Source organism: Athene noctua, chromosome 1, assembly GCF_965140245.1.
Source record: "Athene noctua chromosome 1, bAthNoc1.hap1.1, whole genome shotgun sequence".
Lineage (NCBI taxonomy): Eukaryota > Metazoa > Chordata > Aves > Strigiformes > Strigidae > Athene > Athene noctua.
The window spans coordinates 50340476-50362760 of record NC_134037.1 but is presented as its reverse complement, the minus strand read 5'-3'; the positions used below and the strand labels follow the sequence as shown (position 1 = coordinate 50362760).

At 39.7% G+C, this 22285-nt stretch overlaps 1 protein-coding gene across 7 annotated transcripts in view; it reads left to right on the top strand.

The window, feature by feature from the left end:
* Positions 1–2711: 2711 nt before the first annotated feature.
* The window catches only part of HACE1 (HECT domain and ankyrin repeat containing E3 ubiquitin protein ligase 1), a 59478-nt gene continuing 39904 nt past the window's right edge, over positions 2712–22285 (top strand). For 2 of the 7 annotated variants that reach the window (XM_074896097.1, XM_074896095.1), the window contains exons 1-9: positions 2712–2973; positions 8060–8114; positions 9322–9411; positions 11203–11307; positions 14785–14860; positions 15132–15263; positions 16390–16472; positions 18107–18203; positions 20598–20699. In XM_074896097.1, coding sequence (XP_074752198.1) covers positions 2898–2973; positions 8060–8114; positions 9322–9411; positions 11203–11307; positions 14785–14860; positions 15132–15263; positions 16390–16472; positions 18107–18203; positions 20598–20699 — 816 coding nt within the window. In that variant the 5' untranslated portion in view covers positions 2712–2897. Of the gene's footprint in view, positions 2974–8059; positions 8115–9321; positions 9480–11202; positions 11308–14784; positions 14861–15131; positions 15264–16389; positions 16476–18106; positions 18204–20597; positions 20700–22285 lie in introns of those variants that run through there. The other 5 variants (XM_074896096.1, XM_074896094.1, XM_074896098.1 and 2 more) reach the window with 4 other exon arrangements.

The following is a 22285-nucleotide window of genomic DNA, read 5'->3' as shown; positions in this document are numbered from 1 at the left end:
AAATATCTGTCCAGCATCAAAGCTAAATCTAAGCTCCAAACAATTTAAGGATATTTAGGGACATCCTGAGGCAGATATGACTTTTATGTATTTAGTTGTTGTATTGGGTTTGTGTGGGAAGGCTTTGGTAGCAGGGTGGGGGTGGGCTACAGGGGTGGCTTCTGTGAGAAGCTGCTGGAAGCTTCCCCCATGTCCAAAAGATCCAGTGCCAGCCAGGTCCAAGACTAACCCAGCACTGGACAAGGCCAAGCCCATCAGCGATGATGGTAGCGCCTCTGCAATAACATATTTAAGAAGGGGAAAAAAACCTTGAGGAACTTCAGGTGGACAGAGGAGTGAGAATATGTTAGGTTAATGGTGGAACAGCCTGTGGACGACCCTATGCTGGAGCAGGTGGATGCCCAAAGGAGGCTGTGACCCTGTGGGAAGGCTGCGCTGGAGCAGGTTCGCTGGCAAGACTTGTGACCCTGTGGGAGACCCAACCTAGAGCATTCTGTTCCCTGAAGGACTGCACCCCATGGAGCTGGAGCAGTTCATGAAGAGCTGCACCCTATGGGGAGGACTCATGTTGAAGAAGCTCGTGGAGGACTGTCTGCCATGGGAAGGACCACACACTGGAGCAGGGGAAGAGTGTGAGGAGTCCTTCCCCTGAGGAGGGAGGAGTGACAGAAACATGTGATGAACTGACTGCAACCCCCATTCCACACCCCCTTGTGCTGCTGTGGGGAATGAGGTAGAGAAATCAGGAGTGAAGTTAAGCCTGGGAAGAAGGGAGGGGTGCAGGGAAGATTTAGGTTTTATTTCTCATTATCCTACTATGATTTGATTGGCAATAAATTAATCTGTTTTGCCCACTATGGTAACTGCTGAGTGATCTCCCTGTCCTTGTCTTGACCCACAAGCCTTTCATTATATTTTTCTCCCTGTCTAGCTGAGGAGGGGGGTGATAGAGTGGCTTTGGTGGGCATTCAGCTAAGGTCAACCCACCACAGTTGCCTTCTGTGGATGCTCATTCCATGAACTTCTCCAGTGCTACTACATCAGTTTTCAGCAATCATCACATCATTTGGCAAGAACTGCAGTTGCATTGTTGCTTTTTGTTTGCTTCTGAAACTAATCATTACCAGCTTTGTTCAGTGTCCCCTTGCTTGACTGCAGAGAGTGAACAATAGATCCCCATGTCCTCTCTCCATGCTACTCATAATTTTTCCACTTCTATTATGTCCTCTCCAGTGTTCCTTTTCCAGACAGCAGAGTTCCAACTCAGTTCCCACTTAAATGGAAGGCAATACACATCTCTTGATTGTCCTTGTCCTTTCTGAACTTTTTCCAGTTCTTAGATCTCTTTTCTCCAATTTATCCTCTAGGTCAGAGTCACTCAAACATGTTATGGCATTATCGCATTGAAACATAGTACAAAATGAAAAAACAAAACCATTACACGGACTCAGATCACAACAGACCCCTGTGGGTTCCCACACACTTTCTTGCATTTGGAAGTAGATCATTAATAAAAACTTGTTGGAATATGATTATCCCACCATTTTTTACATTCTCACTTTCCAGCATTTTCATGTAACCCATACTTTCCTGCTTGCCAAGATTATATTAGCACCTGAAGCATCATTAAAGCCAAAATACCTGACACTGAATGCTTCTTCACACTTGGTAACATGTATTATCCTGCCAGAGGAAGAAATGCATTGACAGATTCATGCTGGCAGCTGCTTCTTTGCACAATTGTTAAGTGTCTACAGTTTTTGTTTTGGCACTTCTGCTGGAATTTAAGCTACATGGAGTTGCTGATAAACCCCAGGTTTTCCTCCCCCACACTGTCTCTTTTCAAACCCCACCAATCTTCCAGGAGTCCATTTCAGCTAGTCTTGACAAGTCTTAGGAGGGAGTTCACAAGGCACCGTTGACTTGAGACCATCTAACTGATCCTTCGTTAGTCTATTCTGAAAGTATAACATTTTCTCCTTGGATTCAAGTGCTTCATCTGCTTTGCTGTAGTTGGGAGTGACAACTAAAACACAAAAGACTTGACAAATAATTTATGAACACTTCTTCTTTGCTTCTCATGTTTTACTATGTATTACTGCTATTATGAAATGTGGCTTACTTATTTTTTTAGGTTACAGCTCCCAAATCTTCCTTTTCCCGGGTTTACTTTGGAAGTGCCACTAAGGCCAATCACACATTTTACCCGTGCTTCTTTCTTCACGTTCAGTAACCCCACAGATTTAAAGCTCCTGGAGTCTGACTGATGAAAACCCCTTCCTCTCTGGCCTGGGGCTTCTCTAAACATAGCTGCAGCCTGACTGCAACTTCAGGGCAGGGATGACAGCAGAGCTGCTCCATCCTGCTCAGCTGCATTTGCCAGGCGCCATTATGGCCCTTAGCTCTGGGGAAACCAAGGCCCCGAGGCAACACCGGCAGAGGTGATCTCAAAAGGCATTAATTTTTTTTTTTTAATCAGAAAATGTAACAAGCGGATGTTTAAATATCCGTATTGCACAGGTTTTGAAAATTCATCCCGCCCCGCCATCCCTTTTCTTTCAGCCCCTAGGAAAAAGGGGAAGCAAGCCCCGCCCCCTCGCCCCAGGCGCGACTCCCGGGCAGCGCGCAGCTCCGCCCGCCGCGCGGCTCCGCCCCCCGCGCATGCGCGCAGCCGCCCGCCCGCTGAGCATGTGCAGAGGGCCGGGGGCCGCGGCCGGCCTGGGCAGCCTCCGCGCCGCCACCGCCGCCATGGGCTGAGGGGAGAGGCGAGGCGGCGGCGGCGGTAGCAGCAGCAGCAGCAGCAGCACAGCAGCAGCAGCAGCAGCAGCAGCAGCAGCAGCAGCAGCAGCACAGCAGCAGCAGGGTGTGTGAGCGGCTCCAGGCTGGGCGCCCCGAGGATGGAGAGAGCCATGGAGCAGCTCAACCGGCTGACGAGGTCCCTGCGCCGCGCCCGCACCGTGGAGCTGCCGGACGGTAGGAGAGGGCCGGCGGGGCGGAGGCGCGGCGGCCTGAGGAGGAGGCGCGGCGGCCTGTCCCGGGGCCGCGGCCGCCTCCCCGGTGGGGGTGGGCTCGGCCGGGGATTATTGCGCGGTCCCGCCCGGCGTGGCGGCTGGGCAGAATGGAAACTGACTCCCTCTCTCCGCCTCCTGGGGGCTTTTTTATTTTTAATGGTGATGACGACAGTAGCAGCGACTTCCTCGTCGTCTTCGTTTCCCCGGTGTCTTTCCGTCGGGAGACGGCGGTGTCTGTCACAGGGCGCGGGGTGCTGCCGCCCCTGGGCCGGGGGTTGGGGACGCTGGGTACCCGGTTCTAAATCCTTCCTTAAGAGCTTCGTTGGTGACACACTAGTGATGACTTTTTTTTTTTAATAGTGCTGAATTTTATTTGAAAAGGTGTTGCAAGTCACCGTTACTGGTCACTGCCTAATTTTTTTGGCTCTAAAGTACTTTACTTGGGTGCTAGCCACCTGATAATCGCGATTTACAAATACACTTTAAGGCAGTTATGGCAAGTAGTTCAGTGTTCCAGCCAGGTCCAGTTTTTGGGAGGACTACCTCTGCAAAAGCTTTGGGATATGCAGAAGTTTTTGTTCTTGTGAGTCACGTGCTGTCACTGTACTTTCCTCAGGATTTATTTTTACGGACGAGTCTTTGGTTGTCTGGCTGCCAGCTTTCATCTCTGGTGGTGGAGGAAAGGGAGCAATGTTCTGTTTTGTCTATGTGTTTCCTGTTCGGTCGTCCTGGCTGCTGCGTCTGGACTTCCCCCTACGCTGAGCTGCTACACCCTTTCCTTACTGTCATCCGTCAACAGTTCCAGCGTCTGCCAGTGCAGTTGCTCATAAATTTCACAAAATTGACAGACAGGTTTCAGACAGATTTTGCTCCTTCTCGTAAGCCGTTGAATGGCAGCAGAGAAAGCTGATGTAATGCTGTTTAATGTAAGCTCAGACTTACAGAAATCACGTAGTAGCACCAGTTTAACTGTTTGATGATGGTAATATGAGTGACGCTTAGCACAGCCTATGCGAGTTGGAGCTGCTTTAAATTTACTTCAGTATTAATGCGGGAAAATTCTTTCTGAATTTGAGTTCATCTGTTTTCTTCCTATCTTGGGCATTATCTTACACTTAAAAGGTAATTATGCCCGTGGTGGTGCATGTGCAAGCCCACTGACCTCCAGAACAAGTACTTCTCTTGCCCTGTGGTGCAGAATGTCAATCCTATGTATTCTCTAAGAATTACATGAAACAAATCACAGCTGGACCGAAATAAGAAGATAAATGGACTTCAGGTACTGAAGTCTCAACCTCCATTCAATGACTATCTACCTTTAGGTACATCTTGGCTCATTACATGTCTTCTTTCTTGACCTTGGTGTTCCCTAGGTTCATGCAGGCCCGCCCAGACTCTTCTTGAGAAGCAGGTTTGGGTTGTAATGTGTTGCTCCAAACATGTACTGACAGGATCAGCTTAGAAAACACCACCACCAGTCTAGTATGGCATGTGGTTTGGTGGCTTCCTGTGTGCTGTGTCTGCCCTCTTGAATTACGTTTTTTTTCTTTCCCCCCACATACATTTGAATACCTTTAATTTGGAAGATACATAGTTCACCTCTCCATCCTTAAACAAAGAGTTGTAGTACTGTCTTAGGAAATTAAAAGGTATGTTTGAACTTCCTTATGCTGAAGAAGACACTAAATCCAGGTATTTAACTGCCTTTGCACATGCTGTAGCCATTAGGGTATTATGTGGATGGTGCTGACACTTCTTTAAGATTGGGATCTTTACTAAATACAAGCCAGTATCTTTTATGAAGTAAAAGAATAAGCGTATCTTGTCAGGGCATGATTCTAGATGATGAATTTTAAGTGATTTTTTTTTTTTTTTTTTTAAAGCAAGCATTAACACCCGAGTCCAGTGCTAGTGGATACCCTGAGTTGACCTTGCCAATAGGAAATAGTGTTGTTTTTTTCATTATTCTGAAGTGTCCTTCAGCAGGTGTTTTCCAGGCACTTGAGCTTGACATAAATTTCTGGATTCTATTGTTAAGGCTCAGTGCCTGAAAACTGGGTCCTCAGCCCAAAGCTGTAGGTTTTAGGCCCTTTATTGGCTCTGACTTTGCATTTTGGGTGGGTTATTTTTTTTAATTTTTAGATATTCATGACTTGAAATGCAAGCAAGTTGGATGGCAAATAAGTTCTCTAAGTGCATGAAGCATATAATGCTTTTTCTTTCTCTGGTTGTCATGTACTTTTAAGTCAATAGAAGTTTGTTTATGAATAGGGATAATGTTTATCAAAAATAGGCATAAAAGCTCCTTAGTCCCACACCTTTTTAATTATTTCCGTACAAAAAAACCTCTGGGAAAATCTTCATATGCTCCACAGTGTAGATACTGTTAATAGAATAGCAAATGGCTGTTTTGTAACTATACCATAAACACCTTTAATGGCCCAGCTACACTCATACTGTCTTTTTAAAGATAACTGTACTTGTGATATAGTTAATTATGATCAGTATTAAGAATTTCAGTTAAGTGTGCTGGTATATTTAAAGCTTTTTTTTTTTCCTCTTTAATAGGGCATGATATTGGAAATATGTAAGGATGTTGTCCTGATCTGATATTAGGGAGGGTTCTTAAACAATCCCAAGAGCGAGGTTAAGACACAAACAAGGTCAGATGCTGCATAACCTTATAAGCTCTATTTTCTGTAACAACTGCTAAGAGCGATAGGACAGAGAGAAAAAGAAAGGAAAAGGTTGGAATTCCTAAGCAAGAACATGGTATAGGCACAACTAATTACCACCACCACCGTGACCAGGGATCCGGCGATGTTCTGTCGGCCTGATGATGCTCCACGTTCCTGGCTCTGAGTTGATTCCCCCCTCCAAAGGAGTACGCAGTCTGTCCTTTTTATAGTCCCCGTCCCCACAGTTTGTCCGCCCATTTCCATGGGGCTTGTTGTTGTAGGTGCCACCCCGTGGTCCTCCGTGCGCGCATGCCCAGGTGTCCATGGTGGTCGTGCTGGCGAGGGGCCGATCTGTCTCGCTGTGGTTTCCCCTCCACCCGGCTCATGCGTAGGCGCAGCTCGGTGGGGGACTGCTGAGACTGCTGATGTTCTCGGGGGGATGTGGTTTTCGTCGGGGACTATGTGTCTCCTTCAAGATATACTCTTTCATGCTGAGTCAGGAAGTGGTCGTCGTGGAGACAGCGATGTTGAGACATACTAAAAGTCCAAAAAGTTCCTTACAGATGTCATGCTTAGGTTTAGTTGGTGCTCTTGAGTTCTGTTTTTTGTTTCAGTTAGAGAGCTTTATCTTCCTGCCAAGAGATCTGTGGAACAGAGCTCAAGCAAGTTTTTTTTCATTTGTATATTCTGGGAGCTAATCATGGATACATTTTTAAGAAGTGATCAAATCTCTTCCTCAACTGATATCTTTATTTAGCATCTATTTAATTATATTTCCACAACTCTTGCTCTGCATGTGTGTCTCCCCTCCCAGCCTGCCCCCTCCACCCCAGCAGTCAAATTCTAGTGGTGCATGTTTGGGGTGGAGTTACCTGACGCTCACAGAGCTCTGCCATAAGGAACAATCTATAGACAGTTCAAACTCTTGAACTTGATGATGGTTAGAATGACTCTCTGGAGCTTTGAAACATTATTTGATGTTTTGAGAGGCTTGTGTCTTTTTCACCATGTGTTCACTGTAAGCAGCATTGATTATTTTTTTTTTACTTTTTTAGAAATAACAGAATTAATGTGATTTGAATTTGAATATGACTTATCTCTTTTCAGTGTTCAAAAGTAATAATAGATTAGCATTGCTTCTTTCCTTTGTTAGTTACAGACAGACTGATTCAAATAGCAGTACTAAACTTGAAGCACTGTAGAGGAATAATAATGAACAACATAGCTGCAGCATGATAAGGGTTTCTCTGACCTCCATGTGATAACAGAAGAATTCCTTGTTTAATATTTGATAAATGTTGGCTCACCTCTTTAGTGGAAGTAGTGAATGTATAGAAGTGTGGTATGTAAAGCATACAAGAAGTGATACTTGGGTCTGTTTTAATTCTTCCTGTTGCGATTACTTTGTAACTTTGGTATTTAGATCTATTAAGGTGATGAGGAAAAAGTTCAGAATAAAAGCTTTACAAGAACAGTCCTATATTTCCATATCTTGGAAACGTATACCTGGGTTCTCAGAAAGTGTAGTCCCTCCTGTCATAAACTGGCATCTATGTGAGGAATCTGTGGAGATTGTACTCCCAACAATGTGTAGTTTGCTTCAGCCTAGAAAATACAGTAATTATACATCAATAATAATAATAATAATAGTACATTAAAGCCTTTTAAAGTTTTGTCAAATTCATCCTTTAAAAATAATATTTTGGCCCAGAAAGTCTATAAGTGACCAAACAGGGATGTCATACAGTGTGCTGGTATGTTCAGCAGTAGTACTGAATACAGCTGAATGTCAGTCTGTGCTCACCATTGACGTGGATCTTTGTGTTCTGGCCTTTCTTCATTGCCTTCAAAAGTGGAATATGAAACTGATTAGAAACTAAACCAAAATTTATTGCATTCGGGTGTTCTTGTTTAGAGACAAAAAATGAATGGTTATGGAGTCACTTAGTTTAAAGAAATCACTTTTGCAAACTCATAGGTATCAGAACTGTGGAAATCGCCTTAGAACACAGGTGATTTCATTCTTTTTAAAATAAGCTATTTACTTTTTTTTGTTAATGCACATTTCTTAAATACTCTGTCAGTTTAAAGAAGTTGATGTTCTGTTGAAAGTTCTGTAATTACTTTGTAAAAGAAAAAAGCCACACTGAAATTCCATGTAGTGGAATCCTGTTAATTACCTCTTCTATCTAGGTATGGTAGCTTTTATTTTGTAATAAAACTTCAGGTACATATAACCTGTGGTGGGGGAAAAAAAAAAATATCTATTGAATAATGGACACTTTAAAAGGTAAATAAGTGTTGCTAGATGAATTTATTTTACCTAAAAGATTTCTGTATGATAATGGAGTAATTTTAATTTCTTCGCAGATAACGAAACTGCTGTATATACACTAATGCCGATGGTTATGGCTGACCAACACAGGTGAGGGCTTCTTAAATTTCCTTTTTTTAAGGTCTGAAAACCCAGCATGTTTGCTAGAGTTGTAGCTGCTAAAGCACTCTTGGGAGTTCTGCTGCTGAATTGCTGAGATATCTTCTGTAGCTAAAGTTAGTCACTGACTGTGTGTATCCTACCATGTTCTTATCTGAGAAACCTGGTTTATTTTTTGCCATAGACAGGAGCTGGAATTTGTTCAGTTGATGCACATAGAGAAATTTGTCCTAGGACGAGAACAAAAGCATTGTTTTGTAACTGGGTTGTAGCTCTGTGTATTTATTGATGACATGGAAGCTCTTAGTCTCATTATGGGTATCAGAAAGACATGGAATAAGAGCTGGACAATGAGATTGATACTTCTGGGATTCCTCGGATGAACAGCTGTTTCTCTTACCCAGTTGTCCTCAGAGGGGTTGGGACCTGGGGTCTGTATAGTGCTCGCTAAGTGGTGCTACCTTCCAATGAGTTTTGTAGGCAAGCAGGTAGTAACTCTTCCTGAAACTCTAAACTCTTTATCTAATCAGGATAAACATTGGTTCTGCTACATAGTATCTTGAGATTTGTGTACAAGGGTTTTAAATTATGTCATCAGCTCATTAGTGGAGGTTGAAATCACCAGTTCACTTGCAGTTTCGCCTGTTTTGAAATATCTTAACCAATTTTATCTAATTACTATCTATTAACTAATTCATTAGAGCTTGAAGGGTCCTATGTAAATTTCTTACCCTATTGGCATGTCACGTGTCCTCCTACTTCATCATGATGATTTTGCATACTAGTTGTCCTTCTGAACTTTGCCTGTGTTTGGGAAAACTGCTGGATATCTGTAGGGTGTCTATGCTTGAGATAAGGAGGAAAATGAGAATTTATAGTTTTTCGAACCAAAGCTATTAATATGCTTGCTTTCCATATTTGTAAAGAAGTGATTTGGCCATCTGGTCTAATTCTTAATATTTTATATTTGAAACAGTTGCTCAATGTCACAGTTCATTTTTTACGTACAAGTAAGTAGTGAAAGTACTGTTAATATGCAACTACTTGAAGTTGTTGGAGTTCTTGTTCAGAAATTAGTTGGAGGGAAAAGAAATAGTGACCAAGTAAGAAATAAGAGTGTTTGTGTACAACTTACAGTATATACTTTGCTTGGATAATGTGAGCTGTTTTTAAATTAAAATTATATTTCTGTTTGAAGGTCTGTCTCAGAGCTGCTATCAAATTCAAAATTTGATGTGAATTATGCATTTGGACGTGTGAAGAGAAGTTTGCTTCATATTGCAGCAAAGTAAGACTTACTTGAGTCCAGTCCAGAAGTTAACAATGAAAGTATTACCACAAATCTAAGGCACCAATGTAAGCTGGAAAACTCTGTAGTATCAGTTAACACTTTGTTTTTACACTTCCTTTTTGTATTCTGTTTGTTGTTTTAGCAATGTGCCTGCCTCATTGAGAGCACAGGTTTTACACATGGTATCAATGGCTTTCCAAATTCTAGTGAAGGAAGGCTTGATGTATACTTTTTTTCCTTTCTGTGAAATCTCAGTCTCTGAAGAAATGTAGCCATTATGTGTATCCTCTATAGCTGGGTTACTCTTGCTTTTGTATATTTAAAGAAACCTTGTCTGCAGGTGCTGCTTGTTTAAGTGTTTCAAGTGGGAAGCACTTGGATGTTCATTGGGAAGCAGCTATTACAAAGTACTTCATGTGACCATAACTGAAAGGACTATGACTTGGTCACTAACTTCCAATTAATTTACGTATCCTGGATAAAGGACTGGAGTGCAGATTTAAAATTTGTGACCTATATTATTTATTATTTATATAGCTCTTTAATATGGGAAAATCTATATTGCCAAGAACCAGCCATAGAAATGAACCAGGTAGTTTTTGAAATGACCTTTCAGGAAACTAAACCTTAAACTAATGAATGAATGCTCTATATTTGGGTCCCATTTTAAATATTTTGAAAATTCTTACATATAAACTGTTAAAAAAAAATAAAATAGTGGAATTGCATATAAATAGAAGGTATTTGGTCACTATAAAGGTAGAATTTCCAGCTTTTTAATCAGACTGTTTTAGAAGAAACATTTTCCTAAACGTTCCATCTCAGACTTACATGCTGCTTGTGTAAAATCTACTTAAGTACTTAAAGAAAAAAAATGCAAGCAAATTTTTAGCGTACATCTTGGAAGTATCTTTGAAAAGCTGTATTTATTGATCATAAAACCCAAGAAATTGTTACACTTGGTTTCCAATTTTTCTTTTATCTTGGCTAGTTGTTGGGTCATTAAGAGATCATTGAGATGCTGTTTTTGCAACTTACTGTACAGCTAATCTTCAATTTCTCTGGGTGGTTGTGTAGCATCTCTGTCATTGGGAAGACTAGTAACAATGGATAAGCTGGTCATGACAGATACAAAAATACTATATGTGACAGATACAAAAATACTATATGTTTATCCTTCCAATCAGCTCTTCCTCTTGAAGAGTTCAGGAGTAAGATAAACATATAATGCAAAGTTTCTGTGTTCTTGGTGACATTGATTATCTTGAAGAGCTGCTATATTATGAAAAGTAGAAGGGAGTTACAGGTTCAAAACAAATATTTATGAGTTTTAGAATTTTTCTGATACGTAAACTTGTAAATGTAATTTCCAGATACTGAAGTGTAATAAAAATGTTGGAATTGTTATTTAATGGAAAATTCAGTCCTGTAAATCATTTAGAGATGGGGGTAGTGAGAGGAGATAGTAGATAAAACATTTTAAACAGTTTACATTTTAAACAATTGTCAGTTTTAAAGATTCACTGTTGGGTTTTAAGGTAAATAAAATGACATAGAAGGCTAGCATCTATTCATTAGTCCAAGTTATGATCAGTCAGTTCTCACTGCATTTAAATGTATTTCTATTAGCTTTGTGTAACATGAACTATGAGGGTGTAAAAACGGTTTTGTGTGAAGACTTTCTGCTGAATGTAATCTGCATATAGTATTGCTGTTGTCTTTATGTCAATATAGATTTGATTTGTAAATATCCTTGTTACAGTTTTTCCTTCCTTACTTTGTTCTTAGCTGTGGATCAGTTGAATGCCTTGTTCTGTTATTAAAAAAAGGAGCAAATCCAAACTATCAGGACATTTCAGGATGCACACCTCTCCATTTAGCAGCAAGGAATGGGTAAGGAAAATGATTTAAAACTCCTTAAAAAGGTTATGTGCAGAATCATAGAATGGTTTGGATTGGAAGGGACCTTAAAGATCACCTTGTTCCAACCCCCCTGCTGTGGACAGGGACGCTTTCCACTAGATCAGGTTGCTCAAAGCCCCGTCCAACCTGGCCTTGAACACTGCCAGGGAGGGGGCAGCCACCACTTCTCTGGGAAACCCGTTCAGTGTCTCACCACCCTCACAGTAAAGAATTTCTTCCTAATTTCTAATCTAAATCTGTCATCCTTCAGTTTAAAGCTGTTACCCCTCGTCCTGTCACTGCACTCCATGATAAAGATTCCTTCCCCATCTTTCCTCTGGGCCCCCTTTAAGTGCTGGAAGGCTGCTATAAGGTGTCACTGGAGCCTTCTCTAGGCAGAGCAACCCCAACTCTCTTAGCCTGTTCTTGTAAGGGAGGTGCTCCAACCCTCTGATCATCCTCATGGCCCTCCTCTGGACCTGCTCAGGCAGGTCTGTGTCCTTATACTGGCAGCCCCAGAGCTTGACACAGGACTCCAGGTGGGGTATCATGAGAGCGGAGTAGAGGGGGGAGAATCACCTCCCTCAACCTGCTGGCCACACTTCTCTTGACACAACCTGGGATATGATTGGCTTTCTGGTCTGCATGCACATATTGCTGGCTCATAGTTTTCAATCCACTGCTATTCCCGAGTCGTCCTCCTCTATTCTCAATCCATTCATCTCCCAGCCTGTATTTGTGCTTGGGATTGCCCTGACCTATGTGCAGGACCTTGACCTTGGCCTTGTTGACTGTCATGAGGTTTGCACAGGCCCACCTCTCCAGCCTGTTCAGGTCCCTCTGGATGGCATCTCCTTTCCCTCTAGCATGTTGACCGCACCACACAGCTTGGTGTTGTTGGCAGACTTGCTGAGGGTGCACTCAATCCCACTGTCCATGTCACCACCAAAGATGTTAAACAGCACCAGTCCCAACATCGACCCCTGAGGAACATCACTTGTCACTGCCCTCCGCTTGGACTTGTTGACCACAGCGCTTTGAGTGGGACCATCCAGCCAATTCCTTAGGAAACAAGTCATCCATCTGTCAAATCCATGTCTCCAATTTAGAGACAAGGATTTTGCGTGGAACAGTCTGAAAAATCTGTTCACAAGTCCAGGTAGATGATGTCAGTTGATCTAACTTCATCCATCAACATTGTAATGCAGTTGTAGAAGGCCACCAACTCATCAGGCATGCTTGTCACCACTCACCTCCTTATTTTCCATGTGCCCTAGCATAGTTTCCAGGAGGATCCACTCCATGATCTTGCTGGGCACAGAGGTGAGACTGACTGGCCTGTAGTTCCCTGGGTCCTCTTTATTTCCCTTTTTAAAAATGGCAGTTATGTTTCCCCTTTTCCAGTCATTGGGAACTTCAGTGACCTGCCATGACTTCTCAGATATTCTGGATAGTGGCTTGGCTACTTCATCTGCCAGTTCCTCAGGACCTGTGGATGCATCTCATCAGGTCCCATGGACTTGTGCACCTTCAGGTTCGTTAGATGGTCTTGAACCTGATGATCTCCTCCAGTGGATGGTTCTTTATACTCCCAGTCTCCACCTTTGCCTTCTGCATTTTGGGTAATGTGGCTGGAGCCCTTGTTGGTGAAGACTGAGGCGAGAAGTTTGAGTACCTCATCCTTCTCCATATCCCCAGTAATCAGGTCTCCCGTTTCCTTCTGGAGAGGGTCTACGTTTTCCCTAGTCTTCCTTTTATCACTGACATACCTATAGAATCTTGTTGCCCCGACACGCTGGGCCAGATTAATTGTATCAGGGCTTTGGCCTTCCTAAGATGATCTCTGGCTGCTCAAACAGTTTGTCTATATTCATCCCAGGCTACTTGTCCTTGCTTCCACCCTCTGTAGGCTTCCTTTTTGTATTTGAGCTTGTCCACGAGCTCCTTGTTCATCCATGCAGGACTCCTGGTGTTTTTGTTCAACTTCTTTGTTGGGCTGCATCACTCCTGAGTTTGGAGGAAGTGATACTTGAATATTAACCAGCTTTCTTGGGCCCCTCTTCCCTTCAAGGCTTTATCCCATGGTACTTTGCCAGGCAGATCCCTGAAGAGGCTGAAGTCTGCTCTCCTGAAGTCAGCTCAAGTGCATTACTACCCTGGACATGTTCTGCAATATTTTTGCATAGTTAAAACAAAATACTTTGGTTTTCACTTTTGAAAATAGAGATGGCATGCTTACAGGGATCATGGCAGTTAAAATCCATAATCTGAATATTCAGAAAATAATTTTTTTATAAATAGGAAGTTATGTCTGAAATGCCCATTTCAGTGCCATTTTAGTGTTAGGCAGAATGATTGTTACAAGATGAAACAAGGGATCCATTCACCTTCCAGTTAGTTAAATAAGAAAAGATTTCAAAGAGGACACTGGGGGATCTGAAAGGGTTCAGAGGTTTCTCAGATAGTGTATCCAAGTACCTTTTTACCACAAGGAAAGGAATATGAAGTTTGCATGCATAATATTAGGAGAGGGTAAAAAAAATTAAGCAAACTCAAAACAGTGAGCAAACACCTTTTTAAGATCTTAAAAGATCTTATTTCTTGTATGTGGAAACGCACAGCTGATAATGGTAATGCTGTCTTTTTCTTTTTAGACAATGTATGTGTTAGTTACATGTATGTGTTACAAATGAGGAGGAGGTAGTGTTTAATGGCTTTTAGGTATGTGGGAGGAGTATTTGTAGGAGAAGGGAGAATGAAGCAGCCAAATGGTATGTGATGAAATGCAGACATACACTCAGGAGACAGTTATGTGGAAAGGAGGCATGAGAAAGGTGTGAGAGGTACCAAATAAAAGGAAAAATAAGAATAAAATCTTAAGGATAAAGTACTTGGAGCATTAGAGAGACATAGAGCACTAAAAGACCAAACAAAACATGAAGTAGGAAAAACAGCCTCAATGAAAGTAGGGGTGTACTTGCCAAAGGTTTGTATAGTGTTACAATGAGTGTCTCATTAAATAATGATTTAGTGGTCTACTGCGAATGTGTTCACTGAAGTGTACAGATGATGATGAACTTCATGGATTTCCATTAGCAGATTTCTAGCTTGTCTTGGGAGTGTAGTTCACGCTGAGCTGAAGCTGTTAGACTGGTGGATAAGTACTTCTGCACTTTCCACAAAAACATTCAGCTACACAGCTCTGTTTTTATCCCTGTGTCACACTAGCACTTTGAGTCTCTGGTGCTACTTCTCTTATTCACATGCTCAGTACCATAGAGATCACTTTTCAGTACAAGAGAGATCACTTCTCTTTTTCATGTGCTCAGTACCATAATCCTTACAAAGTAAAACTACCTGCTATGGTTTGTACAATGATAAATTAGAGTGAGTGGAGCTCTAAAAAGATACTTGGTCTTTGTAAATTATTTTCTCTGGTTGGGTTTTAATGTATTCTTTTGTTTATAGCCAGAAGAAATGTATGAGCAAACTGCTGGAATATAGTGCAGATGTCAACATTTGTAATAATGAAGGCTTGACTGCAGTAAGTGCTGTTTGATTATCATGGTACTCTTAAAATGAATTAAGAATTTGGAGATTCTTGTTTCTTAAGCTTCTGCCGTATTACATGTAAATAAACAAAACTGCTATGTGTCCTGTGCCCTTAAGAATGAAAAGATGTGATCAAAGTACGAAGCATATGATAGTATTGTTCAAAGCTTCTCTTTGTGAAAATGTTGACAATAATAGTCAGGTTTAAAACCATATTTATGTAATACATCATTGCTAAAAGAAACATATCATTTTGTTCTTAGATTCATTGGTTGGCTGTCAATGGACGAACAGAATTGCTTCATGATCTTGTTCAGCATGTCAGTAATGTAGATGTTGAAGATGCAATGGGACAGACAGCCCTTCATGTAGCTTGTCAAAATGGACACAAGACTGTAAGTTTTTATTGTGAAGAATTAGGTAATGCCTGAGTGTTGCTGTGTGTGTTTTTATAAATTTCAAGCTAGTAATGATTAGAAGGGTGTAGAACTCTATTATTTGTCTTAGTATTGACTGCATATACTTTTATGGGAACAACTAACTTATTCTTGTGGAGATGATTGATCTCAGTGTTTATAGGAGTTTAAGTGACTTACTGTATACTATTCAACAGTTCTGTAGTACTATTATTGTCTGGTTGATTGCAGGTTTTGATGTAATGTTAAACATTTGAAAATGTTCTTCCTTTTTAGAATGCTTGATTCATAATTGTACCAGCTATTATGTGCTTTTGAAATCTGAAATGATCTTAATTTACTGTGAATAAAAATTGAACACAAGAGTTGGGTCAGATATTTAACATTAGGAGTAAAAATCTTCACATAGACTCTTCTTTTATTGGTCTCTGTGAATAATTTTTAGGCCTGGCCTTGCATTAGGACTGACTGTTTACTCAGACTACTGGTCTGGATGCTTTACTTGAACTGCATTACAGCCATATAGAGTTATACAGACTGCCTCTGGGACTATTTACTGTTCAAAAAAAAAATTTGTCTTTCTACCCAGATTGTTTCTATTGTCACTGTCAGAACTTGACTTCAGAAGACCAAATTCTGAGAAGCTGTTATCTATAGACTTAACTACTTTGTGACTGGAATATAGCAAAAGTTGTTTGAGAATCTGCTCAATGTTTTAATATTTTAGAATTTGCTTACTACTTCTATTCTAGTGTGCATTTAAAACTTATGATAAGACTGTTTATGGCTGTTACTAACCTGAGATTTACTTCTCTAAAAAGTGTAATTTTTCTTTTTAAATGGCCTGTAGTTCCAGGGGTCTTTGAGATGAGCTGAAGTTTAAGAAAATGCATTGTTATTAAAATGGGAGGTTCAAAGGAAGCTTCATGAGCTCTGACAGCTGTCTCTGATTTTTCCATACAGTGTTTAGGAATTTTGGTTTTCAGATTAATTACTGAAAATTAAATCCTTCAGTGTAATTAGACATGCATGAAACTAAATAGTTGCAAGCCAATAGGCTTTTCTGTTGCTCTTTTTCTAATGCTGGTATTTTCTTCTGTTCTAGACAGTGCAGTGTTTGCTGGACAGTGGTGCAGATATAAACAGGCCAAATGTGTCAGGAGCAACTCCACTTTATTTTGCTTGCAGGTTGTATATTCTTAACTTTTGAATACTGTGTTAAGAGTGAAATAATTGCATGGAAGTTTTTTTCCTTTCTGCAATAACAATGATTAGAAAGCACAACATTTAGGAAACCTAAAAGCTGACTAGTATTTAATCTTGCCTCATGCTTGAATGTAGTTTGGTGTCTCATCTAAATACTTAGTACTACAGGCTTATATACCTCTTTCTAAAAGGTTAAGCACATAGCCATGCATGTTCTAGCGTGAGTCATAAATTAATGACTGCTGAACTTTTTCTGAAAAAGATGAGATCTATCAATTTGGATTATTTTGAGTAAACTAAAAATGCAGCCTTTTATAGTGCAAGTTTGACTACTCTTTAATGTACATTATGGTATTAAGTGAAGAAGTGCTTCAAGTAGGCCGTTAGTTTTGACTACTTTTTGAGATCTGGTAGCTGACTCTGTTTGCACTGGGGCAAAATGTAGTACATTAGCTTAACCTGTTGGTTTCCTGGGCTGGAAGGACATGAATGAGGACATCTAAGCTGAGAACTATTGAGAGACCAGTGGAGCTACTTCTTAACCCTCAGTTGTTAATTGTTGCTTTTCCTGTGCCCTTCCTGAACTGTCAGTGCAGGCAGCCTTGGTGTGTTCTCATTACTCATTACATTTGTGTAAAGGGCATGCTGCAAACTAGCTTGCAATACAAAACTTTGTTGAAAAACCTATATCTGTAACCTTAATTGCTCTGTCTTTTGTATCAGTCTTTCACCACCCTCTAGATGCTTATGTGTTATGTTTGTCAGTATATGCACTAAGTATCAGTGAAGGCAATAGTCAACTAGTGTTTCAGTGTGTTTTTAGTGAAGTCAGTATCTAATCACTGGTACCCAATTTCTCATTTTCTTCGGAAGAAAGGGTTTTGGAAAGTATATGCTCGTAAATGTTGAGGGGTATATAAACTTCAGTCTTATTTTTTTCTAAGCTGTGATGGCATGTTGGAATAGTTGTGAAATTCTCAAACACAAGTGTCCTATACAACCTATAAATAGATGACTGAGACTGAAATAGACTCTGAGTGAAAAAGTAAAACTCGTCAATCTTTCCATTTAAAGGCTAGGCAAAACATTCACATGTATTTGTTAAAAGAAATTAGAGCCAATATTGATGTATTGAACTCTTGTGCAAAAAATAAGTTATATAAAAAAAATCTTACTAATGATTTACTGATGTACAGTTAGATTTTTTTTTTTTTTTTATTCCCCCTGATCTGGTAGGAGTGAGCAAAGAACTCAGTGAAGAAGACTTTCTCTGTGAAGTAAATTAGGGTGTGAATTGAGAAAGCTTTTTTTTTTTCAGGAAATGCAGTCCATACATATTTATGAGGCTAGGCTAAGATGAATAATTTTTGAAAGATGAAGGTGACTGGCTTGATAAATGGGCCATACCTCATTTTGCACTGTGCTTCTGCAGTGGCCTGGAAAGGTAGTGGAAGTAGCCTTATCTTTCATCCTATGTTTCTGCTTAGTTTCATACCATAACTATTTGTTTTCTCTTAGCTTATGTTGGTTTTGTTTGTTAGATGCAATAAAGTCAGGTTTATCACTTGCAGAGCATAAGTGCTGTATTGACTCCCTTTCTCTCTTCTTTTGAATAGCCATGGTCAGAGAGACACTGCACAAATTCTTTTGATGAGAGGAGCCAAATATTTATCAGACAAAAATGGTATTACTCCACTGGACCTCTGTGTACAGGTATTGTTAACAACAGTCATTTCTTGTGAACTTCTGTCTTTACTACAGTTTCACCTGATTAGCATTTTTTATTTTTAAGGCCTATGAAAGATGGTAGTCCTTTGGTAAAACAGAAGTATAAAAATTTTTTTTTTGCAGTTAAATTGATCCTTCAGGCAGGTTCCCAATTTGTACCCTTTGCAAAAGTCTTTAAACACTTTGCAAGATTGAAGGTCATGAGAAACAAAGAGTTTGCAGAACTCCATTTGGCTAGAAAGTTTGAGAATCCTTGGTGTAATGGTATTGGACGCTGTTTAGGTCTGCTTAACAAGTAAGAGGTAGAGGCATGCAGAAAGGAGTGATGATTTTTTTTCAACCTCGATTACTAGATTTTCTTTTCTTGTATCACTCATGAAAACAAAACTTACATGGTGCTGACTGTTATATTCCAAATACTATATCTGGATGAGGAACAAAAATCTTAAGCATTTTCAACTGTGCAAAACACAGTCTTTCTTGCTTGATACCAAATGTTGTTTGTACTACTTGCTAGGGTGTCTTTTCTTGGTCTGTGAACACTTACACATTTTTCTATAGGATCAGTTTAAGGTCAATGTGTAAATAACAGGAGTGGAAGTTTTTGAACCTTTGCTAGTAATCAGCAGACTAGAAAACTGAACTGGAGGCTAAAAAAAAAAATCATTGCACTTAGTGGACATCCCATTACCTTGGTTCATGTCTTTAGTTTGACAGGATAAAGTTGAAAAGTTCAAATCTTTTGCTGTACTAGCATATTATTTTAATCTCAAGTTATTTCATGTCTGAAGATTTCCTAAGACCTGCAATTGAAGTAGCTGTGTGTGTGTGGTAGACTGCTGTCCCCAGTATCTGTGGGATATTCTTGGAATGTTTAACTCTGCAAAATTTCAGACTATCTGTGGAAGGTCTTGATCGAGTTAGGTTACTTACAGCATTTCTTTTTGGATATAAGAAATCCTAGTAAGTCCTCAGCTGCAGTTGCTCAGAAGTGTCATATCACTGTAATGTCTTACTACTGACTCAACTGTGAAGCTTAGAGGTTTTTGTCTTCCTTATTATGGCAAAATGCCTTACCATTACCATAAAACCAGAGGAAGTCTAGTCAGTTTTGAGGCTTTCTGCAGCCACAGACCTGTAAGACGGTATACCAGTGTGTACTTAATGGTACTATTCTTAGTTTTTATGCTTAGTGTTCTGAATATCTGTGTCAGTCTCCACTTCATACACCAAAATTCTGTCAACATTTTTTTAGGTGTGAGTAGTGACACCTGGTGTTTGCTGTTTTGTAGTGATGATCTTACTGTGTTCAAGATGATCTAGTTTACAAGTTCATGATTCTAATTAGAAAAGGAAAAAAAAATTCTGTCTTTCTTTTTACATCCAGAGTTTTATGCTTCGCTTACAGGTTTGCTTTTCAGAGTAGATACATGTTTTTAGAAGACTGAAATTACATAAATACTTCTTGCCAACATGGTATTACCTTGGCCTTGAAGAACTGAGTTCCATTAAGTCTTGCGGATTCTGGGTGGTTTTAATTTTAATACTTAATTTCTTGGCACCAGGCACAATTAAATTAATCTGTTTAATGAATCTCTTATCACTGAAGTGGGTTATAAGCTGTCATGCAAAGAGGGAGAGCCTCTGGAGTTGCAGCATTACATTAGACATCTTTCCAGCATAGAATTTGATGTGTATTCAGATGTCAGGTTGTCTGCTTAAAAACGCAACTGTGTTAAATAAGAGTTGATACAAATAAACCACAAATTCAAGTTCTGTTCTTTCCAAAAAACATTCTTTGCAAAAGGTTAAGTTGGTCTGAGCTGTTGATCTAAGGCACAAGTGGAATCATATTTGTGTATTACTTTTAAAGTTAAATAACCCTTTCATGGGTTTATCCTATTTCTTCCTTTAACAAGTCAGACTTGTGCCTTATGAACCTTTAGGAAGATAACTTGTTTTGAAGGATTTGATTCTGGGTGTAATGAGGCAGATGTGTGTCATCCATAAGCAATAGGAAGAGAAGCTAAATATTGCACTGTTTTTAATCTCTGGTAAATTGTTAGGTGGAGTGTTGTTCAAGTGTAACTTTAGCTTTCTAAGTAGGAAAGTGTTTCAAAAAACAGAAGAAAGGGAATGGATATATGTGAGCTAATATACTGAAAGAATTTGATTCCATCTTCTCCTGAACGTTTTGTGATATCTAACTTCGATACATTACCGAATTTCAGTTGATTTCAGGTTTGGATTTCTCCATACAGCATTTAAAAAAAAAAATTTTTTTTTAATGTTCAGAAGTTTTAATGCCTATAATAGTATAAACCCCAATTCTAATGTTTCTGGTAATTAAAATGGTTTTTGAACTATTGCTTTTTACAGGGTGGTTATGGAGAGACTTGTGAAGTCTTAATACAGTACCATCCTCGACTTTTCCAGACAATAATTCAAATGACGCAGAATGAAGATCTACGGGAAAACATGGTAATAGAGTATTATGTGGTTTATAGTCATTGATCTGTGTTGTGGATATTTGGTTGCTTAATATGAGTGTCCTGATTAGACAACACTACTAGCAGTTGACCGTCAGCACCACACTAGTTGACCGCTGTCTTTTTCTTTCGCTCATGGAAAATATACAATCCTCACATAGTTGTTTTTTTTTTTAAACTACAAGAATTTGGGATTAAATGTGGGATCTATTTTAATTTCGTGTTCTAACTTTGCATATTTGGCAAAGTGATCTAGACAGTATAGGAATTGAAATAGCAGACTTGTTGCAAGCTTCCATACAAAGGTGCTGGTAGAGCATTTTATACTTCATTTAGCAGTTATCTGCAGATAGCCATTCTAGGATGTGTCTCGAGGCTTGAATCATCTGGAATGGATTTAACATTTGGAGTATGAGTGCTCTTCTGTATGAAGTTGCTTGTACAGTTAGAGTGTAAAAGATTGCAGCTGTGATTTAATTTGGTTATTATTGCTGTAGATGAAACTATTCTGTTCCTTTTCCAGTGGTTCTTATATACCTTGTTTCTTTTATTATTGTGGGGTAATGCAATCTAAAGCAAAGAAAATAATTTTTTTTCTTGATTGCGTGAGGGGAAGGAAGCACGGAGTGCTTTTTTCCCCTTCCAGATCTGGCTGGCTGTGGGTTTTTAATATATTCCTTTCTTGAAAATAGCTGAAAACGGTTTTATGGACTGTAAATTAAAAATAAAGAATAGATTCAGTAAGGTATTGACTGCCACTTCGCTGAACTTGGTTTGCTAGATTTTTTGAAGTTTTTATTGTTCGCTATAATCTCATTACTTCCAATACAAGATTGAGGATTTATAAGTCTATATAGAAACAATGTTTATATTTCTGACACAGGGCTGAGTTTCACAAAGTAAAATGACAGAGAGGTGAGAATTCTCAAAGTGTATGTTAGAAGCATGGGAAGATGGTGCAGATTATTTCAAATAAGAGAAAGCTAAAAGAACTAAAACCACGGAACAAAAAAAAAATTTCTGCAGAAAGGTGAAGGACAAAGCATGTTATCATATATTGTAGAAATGAAGAATGTTTTGTCTGTCAGTAATGGTGCAGGTGTGTGCAAAAACAAGATCTGAATGAGGGTATGCAAAATATATTAGATAATACATGGTATAGTTATGCTTCATTGCCAAAATGGAAACATGTTTTAAGTGTGGTTTCCTGTGGCCAAGTCTGAGCTGTTCTGCCCAAAACCAGTTCGTATTATCTGGAAGTGATGACATGAAGAGACTGGATGTATATTAGAAGTCAGGACTCATATTTTAAATGTTTTTGACAAACTAGAAAAATTATTGACAGACTGCAGGGAGAAAGATAATTGCTTTAGCCATTTGTAGCTAGAGATTCAACTGAACTTCGAGAAGAACTTTCACACAGTCAAGGACAGTGAAGTATTAGAAGAGATTGGTTAGTGAAGGTGTAGGGCTTCCAGAGAAGAAATCTGAAAACCAGGTGGGCAAATCAGCCAAGGCAGTTTGGATCACAGATACAAGTGCTCCTGCCTTGGGGCAGAGCGATGGACTCAATGACCT